The sequence below is a fragment of the Papaver somniferum genome, chromosome 6 (genome assembly GCF_003573695.1).
Source record: "Papaver somniferum cultivar HN1 chromosome 6, ASM357369v1, whole genome shotgun sequence".
Taxonomy (NCBI): domain Eukaryota; kingdom Viridiplantae; phylum Streptophyta; class Magnoliopsida; order Ranunculales; family Papaveraceae; genus Papaver; species Papaver somniferum.
In genome coordinates this window covers 87,879,784-87,900,980 of record NC_039363.1, presented here as the reverse complement: position 1 = coordinate 87,900,980, position 21,197 = coordinate 87,879,784, and the positions used below count along the sequence as shown (strand labels likewise).

Sequence of the window (21,197 nt, the reverse complement as noted above, 5' to 3'; positions counted from 1 at the left end):
CGTGCAACCGCATTAGCTATAGCAAGACCGGGACGGAAAGTACGAACACCTCCACCCGTAAAAGGGGAAACCCCTGTAACGTCAAAATACATGTCCCGGCCATTGTCCCAGTTATATACTAGGATATCCGTCGGCCTCAACTCCCCCCACTGCTAGATAAGAAACTTTTGGCGACCTCCTTCCTAGCAGAAATACCCGGACGAAAACACATATCGGCTATGATGTCACGAACGAAATCTTGTCGAAACTTGGGACCGACCTTATGTGCACAGTGTAAAGCATGGTCACCAAACACGTCCATTTCTCTATCGCAAAAAGGACAAGCTCTGCCTGCAGGAAATAAAGGTATACCTAGGCGGTAGCATAAAACAATACTAAGTTGTTTAGGCCCAATCTTCTGATTAAGTCCGTCGATAGGAATAGCCAAGAGATAGTCTTGAGCATGTCGGATTTTGTTGCATTGCCATAAAGCTATGTCTCTATCTGACATAAGGAAAGCATTAGGTAGATTCTTCACGACCACATCGCAGTATTTTACTGCCAAAAAAGACATAGTGTTGGAGGAAGTCTCTCCAATGTGGGTAAATAAAGCATCTACCCCACCAACCTCAGCATATAAATCTAAAGTCCGTTGCATACTCGGACCACAAGCAGAGATATGTGTTTTACTAAGAATGACCTCTTGCAAACCTACAGTCTGTAAACATGATGCCAAGAAGCAATAATTCATAGTATCAGCCATGATATATTCCTAAACCACCGAATCTGATGGGCAAGGTGACTAAACGTTGCAGTGAAACACCAAAACCAGGGCCATCCCCCGTAACGAGTAGCCTCATGTATTGTAAGAGATTTGAATCAAAAACCAGTTGGCCCCCTGTAACAGCTGATACTCTAGTAGTTCTCATGGTGAAGTAGAGCCGTGAAACGCCTATACAGTTGCGCAGCAAGAGTAATTCACTTTGAGGGTCATGCAGTTTACAAATAGATTCCATGAGTTTGGTTGTTTTATTCACTCTACTCAAGACCATATTGTTGCAGAACTCGTCATCAAGGCTAACAGGTCCCCCAATAGTTTGACACCATTCTTTGGTCGACAAATTTGCTTAGGAAAAACACCAGTGCCAAAGCTGCGAGCATTAATAGAAGGCCAAAAAATTTATGTCTTAGATATGTTTAAGTGAAGGCTAAGGGATGCACCGTCGACCTGAATAATATGGAGAGCTTTAGATACCACCATCATGTATGACCAATAATAGTACCGTCATCGAGGTACCATGCCTGGAGGTCTAAAGCACAATGCTCAACAAGTTTTTTCACTAAGGGATGTAAAGTTAAGGAGAACAAGAGAGGTCCCAGTGAGTCTCCTTGTTGCACCCCTTGTGCCGACGAAAGTAGGTTGTCCCTGTAATATAATCTTGGTGAGGAAGAATGACAAAATTCCACCCATCTAGAGATGGACGGACAAACTTTCCTGACCTGCCGCAACATAGAAGATCTTTCTATCAAGTTAAAAGCATTACTAAAGTTCACCAGGAGCATGGTTTTTGAGTCCATGGGACCATTTTCTTCTAGCACTCGATTAGCTGAGTGCAAAATTGCTTCACCCCCACACGGGATCCCTACCCCAAACTGGTAATCTCCAAGATATGTACTCATCTCTTTACCAACTGTGTGTGCCGCGACTTTAGAGACAATTCTTCTCCAAACAGTGCCCACGACAATCGGTCTGATGCTGCCACCAGGTTTAAGAAGAGGGGTGAGTGGTGCACTGGCCACGAACTCATCTAATTGGGGGGGACACTTACCGGCTAGCCAGAGATTTATGACCTCAGATATTGAATAAAGTATCTCGTCAGCTACGACTGTTGCAGGTCCGCTGAGAGCGTCCAAAAGGTGTTGAACTCTCAGTCCATCTCGCCCGCAATCAGTTCCCTTTGGAAAACTCTTAAGCATGTGGAGGATAACTTCGTTGTTGGTGATGATATTGGCAGCTTGGACTGGTTGGGGAGGTATGAATAGTGGAGGGGCGTGAGGATGCTTGGCCAACAGTTCATTGAGGGTTGCTTCTCCACTGGGTGCAATGCAGCTGGATGATAGCACCTTGATAACTGCTGTAAATAAGCCATTCCTGATCTTCTTTCGGCATATGCGCAAGTTGATAGCATCCTGGTTAAACTTCTTACATGCCTTCTTATTGGTGCGCGGTTGGTTCAGTTCCTTGCATTATGTGTACCAGAGCACTACAACCATCTGGTTCACGCCATTTAATAATTGCCTGGTTGATAGAAGCAACCTGCAATTTTTTTTTCTAACGCCCGATTTCTCCTCAAAACTACTTTTTGGAGAATAAACACGCAATATACAAGTAGGCAGCAAAAAAAGTTGTATCCAAGCAGAAATGTCGTTGGAGTTTGTTAATACCTTATCCAACGCCAACTTGAGAACCCTTGAAAATTGAAGTTTACATTGGGGGGGAATGATTTTCATTGTCGCAATCTGTTTCTGGAAGACTGTATCTAGAAGTTGCAGGTTAAGGCAAGGTACAACCTCAGCAACCAAATTATTGTTAAGGATCTCATCATGTGGTGAAGGACAATTGATGCCATGTATCAGGGATACTGCATTATAGCTATTGACATGGCCTAAAATGATGCCACCAACATGTGTTCTACATGACCTGCTCCAGGCATGAAGTTTCATACAAGAAGAACAAAGCCACATCCTGAGTTGTAACAAAACCTCCTCCCACGCAGTAACAACTTCATAGTTGGTTTCGATTCTCCGTCTGCATCTGTGTAATTCTTCCCCATTCACAAAGTGACAATCATTGAGATGCTTCAACAACGAGTTCCTCACGTAACCTTTACCCCCAATCCCTCACAAAGTGGCAATCACTAGATGGGAGCCTGGAAACAAGCTGAGCCCCAATCCCTTTTTGAACGACAAACCCAATCCCATAGAAAAGAAAATCCCCACTATGACATTCGCATCATGACTAGCCATATAATTTCACAGTCTTTTCAGAAACTCTATAATATCATTACCCAACTCACCTAACGTGGTAAACGCAAGCACCCCCAAACCAAAGCCATGAGTTGTACACTTCTCCAAATATTTATTTCTTTTTCGATCAACAACTTGACCAATAGCCCGACCAGGAACAAAAGCACTCACTCCAACGCATGTGAAAGGAGAAACACCTTTGGTATCCATACACATATCACGCCCATTATCCCAATTGTATACAAAGATATCTGCAGGTCTCAAATCCAGTTCGGTGTCTTAGAGAAACCCTAAATACACTTCCTTCCTAGCTGGGACCCCCGCACGATAGCAAATATCTGCAAAGGTATCTCGAACCAGATCATGTATATACTTGAGACCCACCCCATACGAGCAATGCAAGGCATGATCCCCAAAAATATCCATCTCCCTACCACAACTGGAGCAAGTGTTCCCTTCTTCGAAAAGAGGGATTCCAAGCCTATAACACAAAATAGCTCTGAAATGCCGAGGCCCAATTTTTTGACTAATCCCATCAATCAGAATGGCTAACAGATAATTTTGTGCATGTTTGATCCTGTTACTCAGCCACAAGGCTGAATCACGCTCCGTCATAACAAACTGATCAAGTAAAACTTTCTTCACTGCATCAGAGACAGGAATAGATAAAGAAAAATCATATGCAACATGTGGAAAAATTTGTGTCAAAGAAAAATACTAGGGTGCCAGGATCTTCCATGGCACAAGCTGTGAATAACCCGACTGGTACCAATGTTCAAGATATTGTAATTGAAGATCATGCAGTGGTACCCAGCTCAGTGATTCCTTGTGAATTAGTGAATAACATGTTATCCCCGGTAAATTCCCTTAGAAATATAGGAGATCACGTCAAGGAAAGAAGTGTAGAACTTGAATTTGTAGAGGAAATAACTATGCAAGCTCCTAACCGAGCTGTTGAAGAAATTGCAACAAAAGCTGCCAATGAAAGCCCAAGCATTGCTACTAGTTTTGTTGATTTGAAAAGACTCGTTAGGAAGATTAATCTGAGGAGGAAGGTACGATTTATTCTCAAAGAGAAAGAAACAAACAATTGATCTCCTTTCAGAAGTTAGACATGACTGTTAATGCTGATAAAAACATATTTAATTGTCTAGCTTTATATGAACACAAATGAAAATAATTATGATAACTATCCAACATTTTTATTGTCGTCGTTATTGGAGAATATGGTGGTAGAAGATAGTCCTACAAAAAATTCAGATGAAACGCTTTGGATGAGCTTGTTGATGTAATTTCTTCATTTGAACATAAAAAATTTCTCTCTCATTCGCTTGAATTATATGACATAAGAATGGATATTTTCTTCGTAGATTCTCACAATCACATTTTATCTTCAAGTGCGAGCATTTTTTACTCATATCTATCTTCGTATCATCCTCCATCAAGATTCATGTATTAAATTTGTTGTTTATTGGAGTGATAATTTTTTTTCTTCAAAATGTCATATACAATTCAGTTCTTGATAATTTCAGTTAAAAATTCTTCTTCTTCATAATCACTTTTTTCTTTATCTTGATCTTTGATTCAAGATTTACTGGTTTAGTATTTCAGTTTCTTGAGTTTTTCTTATTCAAGATTTTATTTGTCATGTTATTTCTTGAATTTTTTTTCCGAATATTTTATTAAAATTTTCGAAATTTATTGAAGTTTATGATTGTAAGTTTTCGTGAATTACAAATGGCAAGAGCCACCAACAACAAGGGTGGCTCTTATCAACAATAAAACTACTGCTGAAAATTATTGATTGTACCAGTTTTACTTACTTTACACAAATATTTTCGGTTTGGTTTTATTAACACTTTATTGTTTGAACTATCTTCTTGGACTAATAAGTTTTCGTTCATTCTCATTTCTATTAATATTTATGATTATGTTAAAAGAACAATTAAAGCACCAACTCATTATCTTAATGTTAATGGAACTCAAATTATCAATTCAGTTTGTAGATACTAGAGAAAGTTTGTCAGGTTTGTTGCGAGTTGTATGAATAATAAATTCACTGAACCGATTTCTTTTGATGTATTAGGAATGGTTTTTTTCCTATGACATTTGGGATTTTCTTAAAACAATAGTTTGTATATAATTTATTGTTCGCAAATGTTTGTTCAATAACGAATTACAGAGCAGTAAGAGACGTAATTAATATGTTGAAGAATTAAGAGTAAGGTTATTAGAAATAAAAATTTTCCGATCAATAAAAGAGTGAGCAATTATGAATTTATGATATATATTCTGAAGGGTTAGGTCATGATTATAAAAAACTTGTAATTTATATTCAAAATGTGGAGGTTTATTTCACTTTTGGTCGATTGAAAATAAGGTTAGCATACTAGTTCGGGCAATAAGAATAGAAACGGTGAAAATAAAAGAAAGTAAAAAAATAGAGCTCATCACCACAAGAATATGTTTTTTTTTGTTCAAGACTCAAGTATTTCTGGTAATTCGATTGGTGCTGGTAGTATGAAACACTAGTACTTTATTATTGAGTATCATATATGTTAAAGAATGAGTCATGGTGCAAGTAAATGCTAGCACATGTACAATTTAAACAAAAAACTCCATCAATTATGTTCAGAAATCTTTTGTAGTGACTAGGGAGCTCAATGTTGCTTCAATGGATGAAATTGTTAAGTTTCTCATAACTGTATATTGTTTAACATGCTCTGAAGAAGCAAATTACATGACAAGTGATGTTAGTCCACTTACAACCTTACACTCTTAGCAAAATTGTCACTATGAGTAATGGTAAGTAGTTTCAATCACCATTACAACAATTATAAAAAAAAAAGGAAATTTAAACTTTGTGGTCTTCTTTACATCCCTTTTCAGGGAAAACTGGGTATATGCCCCAATTTCGACTGTCACTTTGGAAATTTGCCTCGAATTTTTATATTTATGGAAATCGATCCCAGATGTTAACTTTTCCATCCAAAAATGGTTAAATGGTCAATCTCGCACCTTGACTAGTCAATATCTCATTGATAGGAAAAATTACATTTTAGACCTTATGCGATTGAGTCAAAAAGACCACACGTTCTCTCCATGTATCTCTTTCTCTAATAAAAGAAAAATAAATAAATCAGAGAGAAAATGTAGAGGGACAATTGCAGAAAATAGTGACGTTGAGAGAAAGAAAGAGACGTACAAAATCTACGGTTTAGTTTGATTTGGTTTATGTGTGAAAATGATTTATAGGGTTGCTTGATTTCCAGTTTTAGTGATCTTACAATAGATAAATGCAAGCATGGTTTGTATAGGTTTTTGATGGATGTGAAATCGAACGTTTTATATTGATGGTTTGTTTTTGTTTGATGTAGTTTGAAAGAAAATAATTGATTTTATCATAAAGATATGATGTTCTGAAGGGGATTCGAGCTGACTAATTCAATAAAAAAAAGAATAATTTGAATTCAATTAACTGTGATACATCATTAACTATTTCATTTTTGGATCCGTGTTTACTAAATCATCATATACAGAATCAGAAACTTTGGAGATTTTGGTAATTTTCACCAAACCCAACTTTTAGATTTCCAAAAAAAAAACTCATAGTTATTTGATATATTATGATGGTAATTGTTAATTATGTAAGTATCTGTGTTGGATTTTGGATGAAGACGTCATTGATGTTGTTGTAGACGTTCTCGCAGGTAACGATGAAATATGGAGTTGTTGTGGTAGTGATGATGATGGGATGTTGTTGGTAACGGTGGTGGAGGTCGGTGGATTATTAAATATAGTAGATGAGTTTAAAATTGAGTATCAACCGGGACTTTTGATATGTGTTTTAATTAAGCTCGAAGATTTGCGAATAGTTCTACTATGCCGATGAAATTGATTTTGTCTGATTTTTTAAATGAAGGAAGAAGATGGGTACTTTACCAAGTGTGCGGTTTACACATGTGTTGAAGGGTGTAATGACTTTTACGAGTTTTACTAGCTACTTAACAATTTCTAGATGGACAAGCTAACATCTACAATAGATTCCCATAAATTTGAAAATTCGGGATAGATTCCCAAAGTGGTAGTTAATAATGAGGCATATTTCCAACATTCCTCAAAGAAAATTTGTATCTATATCTAGGTTTAAAAAGGACAGTTCATGTTTCTCTGAGTTGAATCCTTAGGGATATTTAATTGAAGATCTTGCTACAAAACAAGTTCCTGCTGAAGGTTTTGGCTGTCATAACATGTAGATCGATTCCTTTACCATAACAAGAATGTTTTTCATATCCTCACTGCTTCTTCTTCCAGAATCTGGCACAACATGTTTGATCATCATGTAACACCCCGTGTTTTTAGCATGGAGCATGCTTAAAGATGTGCCATGGCATGAGATGAAGCTTCATCTCAAGTTTCATTTACGTGCTATGAAGAACGTTGTCCTAGAGCCAATATGGCGCCAAGTAAGGCGCATTGCGAATATATATTGGCCAAGGGACAATACCGCACCAAGAGGGTGCAAGTTTTAAGTTATATTTTCCAAGAGCCAATCTCGCACCGATAGTCCATCAGGCCAGTTGGGTGGCTGGCCTAGAAAAAAGTAGTGCCATAATGGCGTAATACGCAGGTCATTGTCCTATGGAAAATATCGCATCACAATGGTGCAACAGACCAAAGCATGATGTCCTTGGAAATGTACAACCATCATGTCTGGACATTGGAGTGGCCTATGGGACAAAGACTTAAGTACAACCATCAAGGCCCTTCACTGGACCTGGCTTAGGAAATGTTCAACCATCATGGATGGACATTGGAATTGGCCTGTGGGCCAGAACTGAATGTATAACCATCATGGCTGGTTATTCAGAGAAGCATGACAACGACCATGAATCATGAAGCAAGCACCTTAAAATTGGACTTGATGATGTCATTTTCCTCCCTTAATTTAAGTTGTAAAAATGTCTTTAAAACATATACAAGGAGGGGTAGTTGGTTAAAGGTGCATATGCAGACTATGCACCAAGTAAGCTTCATAGGTTAGCCAGAAGAGCATAAATGATGCTTAGGCCTCATTTATAGCCGCGTAGCCTTACCAATGGGGTATATGATGCGAAGGCATCACTATGCCATGCCACAGACTAAATATGCATCAATTGGATGCATTTTGACGGAACATCCAATACGGACTTGGTCATTATCATTATTGCTTGACCACGACCTTGCAACACGAGTTGGCTTAAGTTTTTGTCCTTTCGTGGATGAACTACGGTCTGTACTTGATCCCTTTAGAGTAGGGAAGGGTACGTAGGCAGCCGTAATGAGTTGCAGCATTGTCGGCCCAACACTTTGTCGCTCATATCATCTAATTGAGAGATGATTGCGACATTCTGGCCTCTCATATCATCTAGCTCGGTATTGCGATGCAAGAGATGATTGTGGACCAACTTGATGAGGAAAGTTGCATTCCATTCCATGGATTCTCATACTTCTTATTAAGGCGTTCGACTTCGGCATGAACCAATGGCACATTGGCATGGCCAAAAGAGTAAACTATATTGGTATGGAAGTAGCAGAGCTTGCATAAGCCTAAGGAAAATACAACATGAGCCTGATTGCCGCACCATTGGCAAGAGCAAGACAAGTGCATGCTCTCAGCAATGCTTAAGCTAAGTGAGAGGTGGAATTAGGCCTACACTGGCCTATGCATCGGCATAAGCCACTATGGATTAAACCCTTCGCATAACAAGGGTAACTTGGAACGGTGTGGAAGCTAAGTTTGTTGCATCATGCTCCACGATCACGCATGAATGAACGCACATTTTCCTAGTTTTAAATCCTGGTTAGTAGCTCCAGTATGCCGCATCAAGGAAGTTATGGCCTGCGCGCCCTGGCGCGTTAGGCGTAATTTTCCGGTCCGTCACACAACATTTTCAAACGATGAATGAAAATTTATTGTTTTCTACCAGGAAATCATCTTAGTGTATAAATATTATGAATCATTAATTTAAATGTCCTAGTTTATCTCGGCCAAAATGGTATTTCCTTAAGAATTTGTTGTCCTCAAACCTCCCAACAAAATTGTCTAGCTGAAAAAAGAAAAGAAAATGAACACATTATTGAGGTGGGTAATAATCTTTATTCCAGGCTAATCTGCTTTAGTTTTTCTAATTTGATGCTTGTCACACTACGATATTTTTTATTAACAGATTCCCAGTAAAGTTCTTCATTTTTATTTTATTTTTGAAGCGAAAATGTGGAGGTGATAAAGTTCTTCATTCTCATTATTCTTTTGGTATTTTGTTTTCATGCTACTAGATTATTCTCTCTTCAAAGTCTTTGGCTGCATATGTTATCCTAATTTTGGACTTTATAAACTAAGTGCTAAACTTCTAAGTATACTTTCATAGGTTGTAGTCTTCTCCATAAAGGCTATAAATGCTATGAAAACTCTAGAAGAAAGGTTTTTTCTTGCCGAAACATGCTATTTTTGATGAGTTTTTAGTTCTTGCCTTACATATTTCTGACTCAATTCTTGTTTTCTCTTCATCACCTCCACTTTTTTTAGAGTCACGTATTTTCCGATTATGTTTTTCTGTTGCTCAGATTTCTATAGGGTATTCCTTCACCTATTTCTGGTCCTTCTTAGACCATATATCTAATTGGATCAAAAATTGTGTACCACGAGAAACCTAAATGTTAACCTGATTCTGTAACTAATTATTCTGTGAAGCATCATATACACATATCAGTTGTTTTTACTTATTTGTTGCATGTTACAGAGCTTAAGGCTTATCGAGGTGTTGGTAGGAGGGCATTTTGCGTTAAGTCGACAAAGGAATATAAGGCCTTAAGATTGACACCTAAAGATTATTTTCTTATAAATATTTAGTGAATGCCAAAATTTTGTGGTCACAATTGGGTATTTTACTTGAAGTCGAATCTAGATTAGTTAATGCAAAGATATTGAGCAAGATTGGTGCCAAAACGTTCAACCAACTTGATGAAGTTCACTACAGAAATAGTTTTCGTCTAGTAAAGGTAACACGCTTTGGGACTAGGGGTGCACACAATACAATTCGGCTCGGTTTTTCGACACGGTTTAATTTGGAACCGGTACCTATACCTGGCTTGTTCGGTACAGTTATAAACCAATGCATGTCAGCTCGGTTTGGTCCAGTTTTAGTTCCGGGTACACTAACGAAACACAAGTTTACTAAAAGGAAGTAAAATTCGAGAGTAAGTGATGATAAGAAAGAAAATTATAGGAGCGATCCTAAAAGAACGAAAAACTCCAGGTGAAAGAAGTAGGAGGAGGAATCAAAGGAAAGACATGGAAGGGATGTTTATACTACTCTTCAATAATTAAATCCAAAGAACGAAACTTCTTTGTGTTGGCGTTTGTAAAACTCTTCAACTAGCTAATTTTTTTCTCTCTATTATATTATGATTTTATGATAAATAAGATGTTTAATTTATTATTATCACCCCGACTTTTATGAGCCTGTTATTATTATATTCTTGAGTAATTAATCAGAAATAAAGAAAAAGAAGTGACTTGTTGATTCACGTAGCCTAGGTTTAGGTTAAATCCTCTATCAAGGATTAACAGTTAGAAATACTATGAGGATATCAAATCAAAGGCTTATGTTATTCATTTTTCTTCCGGTGCGGTTTGGTCGGAAATGACATAAGAACCGGTAGCTGTGTACTGGTGATGACTCGACATCTGGACTAGAAAACCGGTACCTTAGATGTTGAAATCAGTTCCGATCCGGTTTTGGCTCGGTGTCTTCGATTCGGCTCGATTTTATGGTCCAACGCGGTTCTTGTTCAACTCTTGTTGGGACCGTGTTATTGCATTGTCGAAGCAATAAATTGTGAAACGACTTGATATATCTCCTTTCTTCCATGGTTATTTGCATGAATGTATCTTTATGGAACAACCATCAAGATTTCAAGAACCTACATATTGAAGCAAGTTTCAAGGACATGGTTTGAAAAATATAACGATTTTTCAACAATATAAGTTCATCCAGTCCAATTGCATTCATTCTGAATTTATGTGTGTATTATTACTTGCAACATAAATGTCCAGTTCGTTAGACATTTGGTAATAGTAGAAAAAGTCTAACCTCATAGAAATTTTGTATTTCTTTTATTGCCTAGCTATATGGCCTTATAGGTACCAGACCTCTTCTCATAAGAATCAAATGTTCTACATCATGTATTGCTTATTCTACTTAATAACCAAGTTGACCAAAATCAAGATTTTTGGGTGGATTCCAACCACATACTAGAACGCTTCTTTCTAAGATAATGAGACTAGTGATTTGCAAGATTCTGGCACGATAGAAAAATATCTTGGACTTATTGGTGTGCACTTAATAAGATCAAAGTTAAGGAAAAAGTGATATGTCAAAGAAAAAGTAAAAGATTTTCTTTCAAACATGAAGCCAGTTATAATCTGCCACATGGGTGACAACTTGCTACAGTGTGCAGTGCAATAGCAGTTTGTAATGTATTTTAGCGGATGAGAAAAATAATTTCGGTTATATAAAATGCAAGTCTTGGTACCGGATTTTTATCACTGTCCTAGAATATCCAAAAATGACAACGTTCTCCTTTGTAAGTTTGTAACGACCATTGGCGATTTGGAAAAGTTGCAAAGCAACTGAAACGTTCTCGCAACATAGAGCGCACAAAAGCCTGAAATGCCTGATCGAGAAAGCTCAGCAAATCAAAAAAGAATTAGGACGTAATTTATAAAGAAAATTAAGCATAATAATAGTGTACGGGAAAAAGAATCCTGATGGTCTAGCCATATTAAAATTGTCTAGCCAAATGCCATTCAGAAAAGAAAAAGGAGAAGCTCACTACACTTTTTTATTATTAAATATGGATTAGGTTGAAAATGGGAGGCAACGAGACACATAATGATCCGTACGGACATTGATAATTTAATGACCTAACTTTCACCACTAGTATGAAGAACGCACTAAAGTCCGTACTCAAAGTGAGTGAGGGAGTGAGTGGACGAGTTCTCAACTGGACAGGTGTCGTTTGTCATAAAAATAAAGTCCCTAACTAATTGCTAATTTTAATAACTAGATAAACTGCTGTGGATAATAATAATAATAAGCCAAGTTCCAGAAAAGCCCTCCATTCATTATTTTTACCTTGACTGTACCAGTTTGCTTAAAGGAATCGGTGGCCTCCGTTCTTCTAGAGACTAGTTTACCTCTGCGTGACTTCTAGCTATGAGAAAGCTACACAAGATAATGTACGTAGTCTGTAAGACTCCGTATTAAAACATGATTTCATCTTAGTCAATAATGTAGTCAACTGTGTTACCTCAATTTTCAACTAACAAGGTGCGTGACTGCAGGTTCTACAAGTAGCAACTTATGGTTTAGAATTTGGTCAATAAAGATAATATAACTCAAAATGACCAAAGTGGTTGTAGTGATGTACGGTTGTTAAAATAAGAGTTTAGAGTTAGGGTCTTAGGCTTATTAGCTTGATAGGGGGTAAGTTGTAATTTGGTAAGAAGAAAAAGAAAAAGAGAAAGTATATAGACATTTAAGAAACGGAAAATGGGTCATTTATCCAAATATTTTTAAAACACGGTTTAAATGGACAAGTAAAAATTAGTTTGGGTGAAATGGACACAAAAAAAAATGGTAAGGATGAAACTGGATTCATCCTAACATAAACTTAAAAAATAGCAAGGATAAAACTAGATGCATCCTGTGTAAATTAAAAATAAAAAAAAATATTTGAAAATGGGCAGGATGAAACTGGTCACATCCAGGCTATTTTTATATTTTTGTCCATTTAAACAGTATCGAAATCTAACTGTCCTTTTCACCCAGGAATTGTTGATTTTGGTCTTTTTAAACAATTTTGTGTTTAAGAAATGGGAACGGCGCTCTTGTCTGATAAGACCGGGGAATGCTTAAATGGAGGAACGCTTAGGGCATTGAAGTGCGAGCTCACTCTCGCCCAAGATTACGGATAAAACCGTTCATTACTTCTAATTTTCTTGTCAAGAACCCTCCCTAACTTATCTCTTCAGACTACTACTTTCCTATATGCTCATTATAACTTATCTCTTCATTTTCAGATAGAAGACTAGTTAGTGATGATAACTGATTTTAAGGTGAATTGGATTATTATTTGAGCTGTTGAAGAGCTGCTATACATTGAAGAAGAAGAAGAAGACGGAAAAAGAAGAGCTAAAACAAGAAATATCCGTACAGTTTAGAAATAGATAATTAGGTCTTGGGATTTCGGAATTGGAAGCTCGAGAAAGAATAAGCAAGCAGGAAACAGTAGCACAGGAAATCCGCGATTGAATACTGATAGAGAAGGAGAGAAATTGGGAAACCAACTTGCAAACAACGTTTTCTTTCTTTCTTTCTTTTTTTTTGTTCCTCTCTATTTGGTTTTGATTCATCATAGCTTCTCGATCTCTGGTTAAAGCTTTGCTAATCTGTTTCGAGTAAGTCATCAAATACTTTTTCTTCTATAAATTTGATTCTTCATTTAGTTAATCTTGTGTCTTAGAAAAGAGTTGAAAAATGTAATACAGATCCATCAGTTGTAACTAATTTTCTTCATATTTTTCTCGTGGAGTTGTGAAACAGCTAATAATCAATCTCTGCATCAAGTTTAAAGGCCAAATGTTGGAAATTTTCAATTTCCTGTAACAAAAAAAGCTTAAATCTTTAAGCAGATCCACCTAATTGCATTTCAAGGTAAAAAAAAAATGAATTTTTTTCCCCATTTACTTTTAAACGTTGGATCTTCTATTTTACTCCCGTCTTTAGAGTTTTTAACTTTTAGGGTCTGAGTTTATCTTTTATCTAGCTATACCAAAGACGGTCTAATTATTAATCAGGCTTTACTGTACGACTTAATTACAAGCATCAGATACTTTTTTTTTTCTTTCCTATCTCAGCAGTAGGTGCGACTGAGCAGAGAGAAACAGTGTGTGGAAGGAAAGAGAGAGAGCAATGAGAGAGAGAACAGCTCATCTGTTCAGAGCTAGCTAGGTTTTTGCTTTTGCACAAAAAAGCTAAACGATAGCTGACATTTTTCCGGCTTAGAGCGTGATAGATCAAGAGAGATTTAACACAAAAAAGTACTGAAGCAAGTCGTCATCAATAAATGCAAGAAACCAGTACTGCTTCCACCTGCCGCACCCTTTCGTCAAAACCCTAATTCTCCCACTGTTACTACTGCTGCTGCTGAAACTGTTACCGTTCTTGAGACAGAGAAAACACACAAACAAGAGAAACTTAATTTTCCTTTCTCTTTCTTCTCGATTGTGGAGGAACAATAAAAAAATATATTAATTAAAATAAGATCTTATTATTGTTTTTAAGTTTTCTCGAGAAAGGCATGAAAGCGGTATGGAGGTGGACGATATTCAGAGTCATCATCAGCCTTGTAAACTGTCAAGGATTAGCAACTCTAGAAACGATTCCAACAAAATAGGAAGAAAAGAAAGTGCTGCTGATCAGTATCAACAACAACAACAAGATGCTGAAGATGAAGAACCAGCAGATCAGAGAAAAGTTATTAACATTAACAGCGCTATGATTAACACAACTGGTGGCACTGTTGGTGGGTTTGATATTGGTAGTAATGATAATGGTAGACTTAGAGCTTGGCAATCATCAAGAATTTTTAGGGTTTCAAGAGCTTCCGGTGGGAAAGATCGTCATAGTAAAGTGTTAACAGCAAAGGGTCTCAGAGATCGGAGAGTTCGTTTATCGGTCTCTACAGCTATACAATTTTATGATTTACAAGATCGTTTAGGATATGATCAACCTAGCAAAGCTGTTGAATGGTTGATTAAAGCTGCTGCTGATGCTATTACTGAACTTCCTTCACTCAATGCTACATTTCCAGATGTACCAAAACAACTACTATGTGATGACAAGAGAACACACCACAACGTCAATTTGGAACCAAGATTGGACATAGCTGAGATGGAATTTGATACGGATTCTGCTTATAATCAGCATCATCAGCAGCAACAACACAATCTTTCCTTGTCAAAATCGGCTTGCAGTAGCACTTCAGAGACAAGTAAGGGTTCAGTTTTATCTCTTTCTCGATCCGAGATCCGAGTAAAAGCCAGAGAACGTGCTAGAGAAAGAACTGCTAAAGATAAGGAAAAGGAAAAACCAGATGAAGCTCCTCATCATACTTCTTCAACTGGCCGTCGTCAACAAAATGCTCAGAGCTCTTCTTTCACTGAACTTCTCACTGGTGCTCAGCATAACAATAGCTCCTCTTTATCAGCAGCCCAACAAAACCTTGGTTTTTCAAATTTTGTTATCAGTAAGCAACACCGTCCTTTAGCTCCCACACAAATGGATTATTTCAGTGGGGGTCTTTTTGGGGGAGGTACATTGAGGAATAACAATCACTACTCATCATCCGGATTTTCAACCCAAAACGACTATGGAAATGCTTCTCAGGCGACGCCCCACACAATGGGGGTACCACCACCGCCATTCACTGTTACTGCTGATCATCATCAGCAGCAGCAGCATCCAGAGATGCATCAGTTCTCATTTTTATCGGATCACCTTATTCCGGACACAGCTGCTGCTACCGCCGCCAATGGGAACGAATATAATCTAAATTTTACAATCTCTTCAGGCATTGCTGGTTTCAATAGGGGGACCCTTCAGTCCAATTCATCACAATCTCAGTTGCCTCATCACCTTCAACCGAGATTTTCTTCTTCTCCTTCAGATGGACCAAACATGCCATTCTTCATGGGAAATGTTGGGAACGCTGCTTCTTCCCTTACACCCGCAGGGAATCAATTCCCATCTGGATTTGACGGCCGCCTTCAGCTCTGTTACGGTGATGGCGGAGGCAGTCATTCAGAAATGAAAGGAAAAGGGAAGAACTGAAAAGGCTAAATCAAAATATCAAGTGTCTTGGCTCATCTTCATCTTTACCAGTAAGTACTCGATCTCTGCTATTTTGATTCTCATTGCTTTCCTTAAGTTAATCAGTTCGTATATGGGCTCTAAATGTGTTTTCATTTCTTTTAATTAATGTGTGTTGTTACATTTTGACCCCATTCTTGATAACACCCAAACATACTTTTTTCCAGTTGGTATAATATTGTCTTGTTCCTCTGCATTGATTCATGCGACAATGGGATCTGCTTCATTGTCTGTTTAGTAGTAAATCTGTTGCTTTCTTTTGACATGTGTCTAGCCATCCATGAGCCTCTTAGGTCTTTATCCACAGTGTCTCTCCAATAATCCAATGGGTTTATTTGAAGGCAGATTTTAGAATATCAATACAATTTTGGGTCATCCAACATTATACCGGCGCAATGTCGGAAGTCAGCCACGTTTCACTCTTTCACAGAGATTTTGCTTCAGTATGTTCATTTTTGTTTCAGTAATATCATGAAGAAACCATGTTTTGTTGTTTTTCTAAGTAGTTAAAATTGTAACTAGCTTTTGTTTAGCTTTCTTTTTATATTACCTAGACAAAACATGTTAGGGTTTTGAATATAAATAATAAATCTATAGTTTATTAATTTATGTTCAGGTTTTCTTCTCAATGAATCGGAAAAAGTCTTCTAAACATAGGATGTCTTGCATCAAAAAAAAAAAAGAAAGAAAGAAACATAGGATAACCATAGTTTAGTAATTATCACAAAGTGCTGCATTCTCTAGGTTCTATTTTCTAGTATAATGATTTAGTGGTCCATTTTCTTGAACATAATCTTTATAAAGGCGGATTATAAGTTATGATACAATAGAATTTATTTCTCAAATATCATGAAATATTGGCGGCATTGTATAGTATCCTACCTGTTTGGGTCCTCAAAATCATTTTTGAGTACTTGTAACATGTTTCTTAATGTTACTGTAAAAAGGGAAAATTACATTATTTCTCAATTGGATGCGCAACCTATAATGCTGATAAAGTCATTTTTACAGAACTTCTAATAAGTAGACGTCCTAAAAGCATAACTAAAAGGAGAAATAGCAATTGGAAACAAATAGGAAAAATTGATTAAAGAGAAGGCAAACTAACCATCAAAGAGGTCTTAAAACTTTAGATTAAATGGTCAGCTATAATAGGAATATTCAATGAATAAATTAAGAAACCCTACAAATGAGAATGCAAATTGAGAGGGTTTTTGGCTTGTTGAGGTGCCCATCCTTTCATATCTATGGAATGGAACATTGGCTTGTTCTTTTGTAGTTGTACAAGTAGGAGATTATTTCTGATTACATATTCCTAATAATAGGGGTATTAGTATCCTTGAATGCATGTGGCATCAGATAGTATGAGATTGCAAGTTATAGTTTTACCATGCCTTTTGTATTACCACATAAGTTGTAGAAATGCTTCAAAAAAACACACACACCATAAGTTGTAGAAATGATATGGCATTAGGTCAAGAACTTCACTTTTCATAAATCACCACCTCGAGCAATATGCAGGGTAGTAAAGCAAGTTGAACGCATGTTCAAGAATCTATTTTAGGCTAGACGGAACCTGTTCAAAGTTAAGAAACACAAAAGTGATATCGGCTTTTGCTGGAGGAGTTTCTTTTGGTGTAGTTAATTTCATGAATTGCATAGGATTTCAAGGGTAATCTTAGGTTCAGCACCTCGGGCTCGGGGTATGTCTGAGAAGATGAAAAATGCACATGACCCTGTAGAAAAAGTTTCATGTCTAACATAGTAGGTACATCAAACTTTGCCAAGAACTGAATCTTTGCTTGAATTGAAGTTGAAATGCTTGGCCTGTAGGAAGGATGCCGTATAAATGGTAATTTGCTGTGTTACGGCGACACGGACATGGTGTCAGTGTCCTGTGTCCAGTATGGTACCTTACACGACAACTTGAAAAACTAGGAAACGGGGACACGGATAGCGTACATAGCACCATACGATACGATTAATAAAAAAGGCATTAGATTGATATTTATCTCTATTTTTGCTAAGAAAATCTAATGAAGATCAGTGAAGAGTTATGGGAGTATCTCTATTTTTATTACCAACGGTAAAACTCCTTTAAGAAAACATCTTTACTAAATTTGTTATAGGTTTGTTTATGGCGAAATTTAAGAAACATTATTAGCTATTTGATTGCCACTGCATCTTGAAGTTCACCAACATGCTTCACGACTTGGTTAGTATGGGTTGTTTATGAATTGGGTAACATAAGCTTAATTTCTCTTTGGCCAGAAACTTTTCTCCTCGAGTAAAGCTACAATTGCTTTATTTAGTGTGAAATCCTGAAAATTAGAAAAAGGTGTCTCGTTCAAGCCAAACCTGGTTGAGGAGGAGTTGGGCTGAACTCACAAGAACACTGTTGTCATGATAAATAAATATATATATATATATATATTATTTTTTTTATCAAGAGGGAGATTATTTTTTTGTCGCTCTATAAGGGAGAGAAGTTTGGCACATTATATTGAAGTGGAAGAAGTATAGTGCAGATTGAGTTCGACACCTAAAACATAGAAGTAGCCAAGTGTAGCTAAGTCGTGATTATGTACCTCAAGCAATAGAATAGTTTTAGTTGAATTACCAAGTCTTTGAATCATCCGGCCGATACTAGGCAAAGGATTATTAGTTATGTAAAAAAACTCTGAAAGAGTGTTTTAGAGAGAATTATCCAACTCTTGTCCTAGTTAAGTACAAGCACCTACTTCCAGAGTCTAAAGAATTATCTCCCACATTCTAAGGTATGACATTAACAATACTCCATAAAACTGGAGAATAAGAACTGTCTGCTTCCATTTTAACAAGTTTTTTAAGCCTTATCAGCGCATGTTAAGTGCACGCCTCGCTTCCTAGTGCTAACTTTACCAGAAGTACTAGCGCTTATTGAAATGCTTCCTTTGGTTTTGTTGTTTGATTATCTCAGTAGATATTAATTTATTTTGCAAAGACATTCTAATTTCTTGGATATATCTGGATATAATCTGCATACCCATGTTCTGTCCTGAGTAGAATCGTTACAGCTTCCCTTTAGTAACAACAAATATTCTAGAAAATAAGTAATGCACATGTACTTGGATGCACAAGTTATGGTTGAACTGATGCATAAAACTTCCATTTTTCGACATGCGATTTTTTTCTTATAGCTTAAAAATTCTGCGGACACAACTTTGCTACAAGCATTATTTACTTCATGCCAGTTGCACATGTTGGAGGTCTAGCGTAAACTATAAACCGTGCATGCAATTTATTACCGAAACTAGTTGTAAGATTTTAGAACAGGCAATGGAGATGTACAGGCATAACCTATACAAAGCTGCATGATTCCTCACCAGTACAACTAAACTAAACCTATCTTACAAGATATAATAGACAATTTATTGCTAAACCTATCTTATAAGATATAATAGACGATTTATTGATTATAGACGAGTTCGGACTTTGGAAGCACCAGGCTTTCCTTGCACAACTCTAACTTATACTCTAGTTTACTCTTAAATTGTTACCAACTATCAATGCACTAACAATCGTATAAAGCTCTTAATCTTACTAAATTACACCTTTAGTAGCTTACTTTTTCTGACTCAAATCAACCGACTGACAGCCTAAATGCAGGATTCAAAGGCTTAACTTATTAGTAGCTTATAAAATCTAAAAAAGTACTAGTGACCTTTGAATTCTAACTGATATCCATCTTATTTATCTGGTCTCTGGTTTGGCTGCCTGTACGAATGAATACAGTTTCTACTGCAGATTATAAAAGTGGCAACATCATTCATCAGTGCACAAGTTTTCATCGTATATTAGATTTGCTTAAATATTGAGATTTTTGTGGCGTTAATGTCTGCAGTAAACGATGAAGAATGTTCTGAAGCTGTTGAGTGAACTTTATATTGCGAGATTAGTTCAAAAAATGGTGTTATATGTTTATTCCATTATACAGATCTCATTGTTATGCATATTCTTATTCATGGACGAGCCCATGGCAATAGTGCTTTTTAGTAAACTGCAAATTGATTAAACCTATTATACATGTATCCTTTGTCATTGGCAAGCCAGCAGCACCATATAATCCTTCCCCACAAGAATAGATGTCTTGATTAGTACCAAAGATAGATAAGCCCAATCACAGTAGAAGATGCAGAAGCAACGAGTAGCTAAAATAAGAACGGTTAATTTGTTGAGCATACACATGTTTATACCGCATTTGCAAGGAAGAACATATAGACATAACAAGGAGCCATAGTTATCAAGTATTTGAATCATATTATTTTGCTCAGGTGATCACTTCTTATTAAAAAACATCTGGGCGTACTCTTTTTTCTTATTTTGTTGGAAATGTTTTCCTCAATCTTCTGTAATAAAAAACCAAAAACCTGACTTCTAAATGGTTTCTATTTGGATTTCACGATTATCAAGGCTTCATTTTAGCTGTAGAGCACAGAACTTAAACACATTACTGATCCGAGTACACGTAAGCAATATGTTATCTCTTGTTTTTATAATCTGGTAATAGGTTCAATGTTTTCATTTAATACCCATAGCTTGCACTACCATAAGACTTGCCGTTATGGATGTGTTGGTGGATTATGTACTGATATTTCTTGTGTGTATGTGATGCAGTCATCAGGTGAAGTAAAGATTGGTGAGCTATGGTGAACGATCGGAAGTGCCTTCCCTACTTTAGGTATCAAAACACTATCAGATGGTACTTATTACCACTTCTTTTCCCTCTTCTTTGCCATCAAGATGTGAATCGGCTTGTTTTCGTATATTCTGCTATTTATGTGTATTCAGGCGCAATGCGTTTCTTTGTGGTCTTGTTTATGAGGGGATGAAAACATCAATCCATCTCAGTTCATTTATGTATTGTTTTCATCGTCCTTCATTTTTCAACTCGCTCCCTGTCTAGTTTGTTATAATACCACAACGTCTCATTTTTCAACTCAGTTTCTTAGACCTAATGCTTCATTGGTTACTCATAATACCGCTATGGTTTCTGATTTCATCGAACTGATTGTAGTGGGTTGAGGGAGGAAGTCTCAGCTGTACCGTCTCTCCTCACTAGATGATTCGTTTTCCATTTGGTGTAGTAAACCCTATATTCTCATAATCTTAAGATATACCAACCTAATTTTGTAAGCATTAGGCCAAGTCTCATGGTCTCCACACCCATATGCA

At 36.8% G+C, this 21,197-nt stretch overlaps 1 protein-coding gene across 4 annotated transcripts; it reads left to right on the top strand.

The window, feature by feature from the left end:
- Nucleotides 1–12,983: 12,983 nt before the first annotated feature.
- Nucleotides 12,984–20,961, top strand: LOC113288309 (transcription factor TCP2-like). 4 transcript variants are annotated; one of them, XM_026537310.1, is made up of 4 exons: nt 12,984–13,510; nt 13,656–13,766; nt 13,973–15,994; nt 20,640–20,961. In XM_026537310.1, the coding sequence occupies exon 3, from the start codon at nt 14,424–14,426 to the stop codon at nt 15,942–15,944; it is 1,521 nt and encodes a 506-aa protein (XP_026393095.1). In that variant the 5' UTR covers nt 12,984–13,510; nt 13,656–13,766; nt 13,973–14,423; the 3' UTR covers nt 15,945–15,994; nt 20,640–20,961. The 4 variants fall into 4 exon arrangements, with proteins under 4 accessions (XP_026393095.1, XP_026393094.1, XP_026393096.1 ...); XM_026537309.1 differs by having other exon boundaries at nt 13,970–15,994; XM_026537311.1 differs by having other exon boundaries at nt 13,645–13,766.
- Nucleotides 20,962–21,197: the final 236 nt, after the last annotated feature.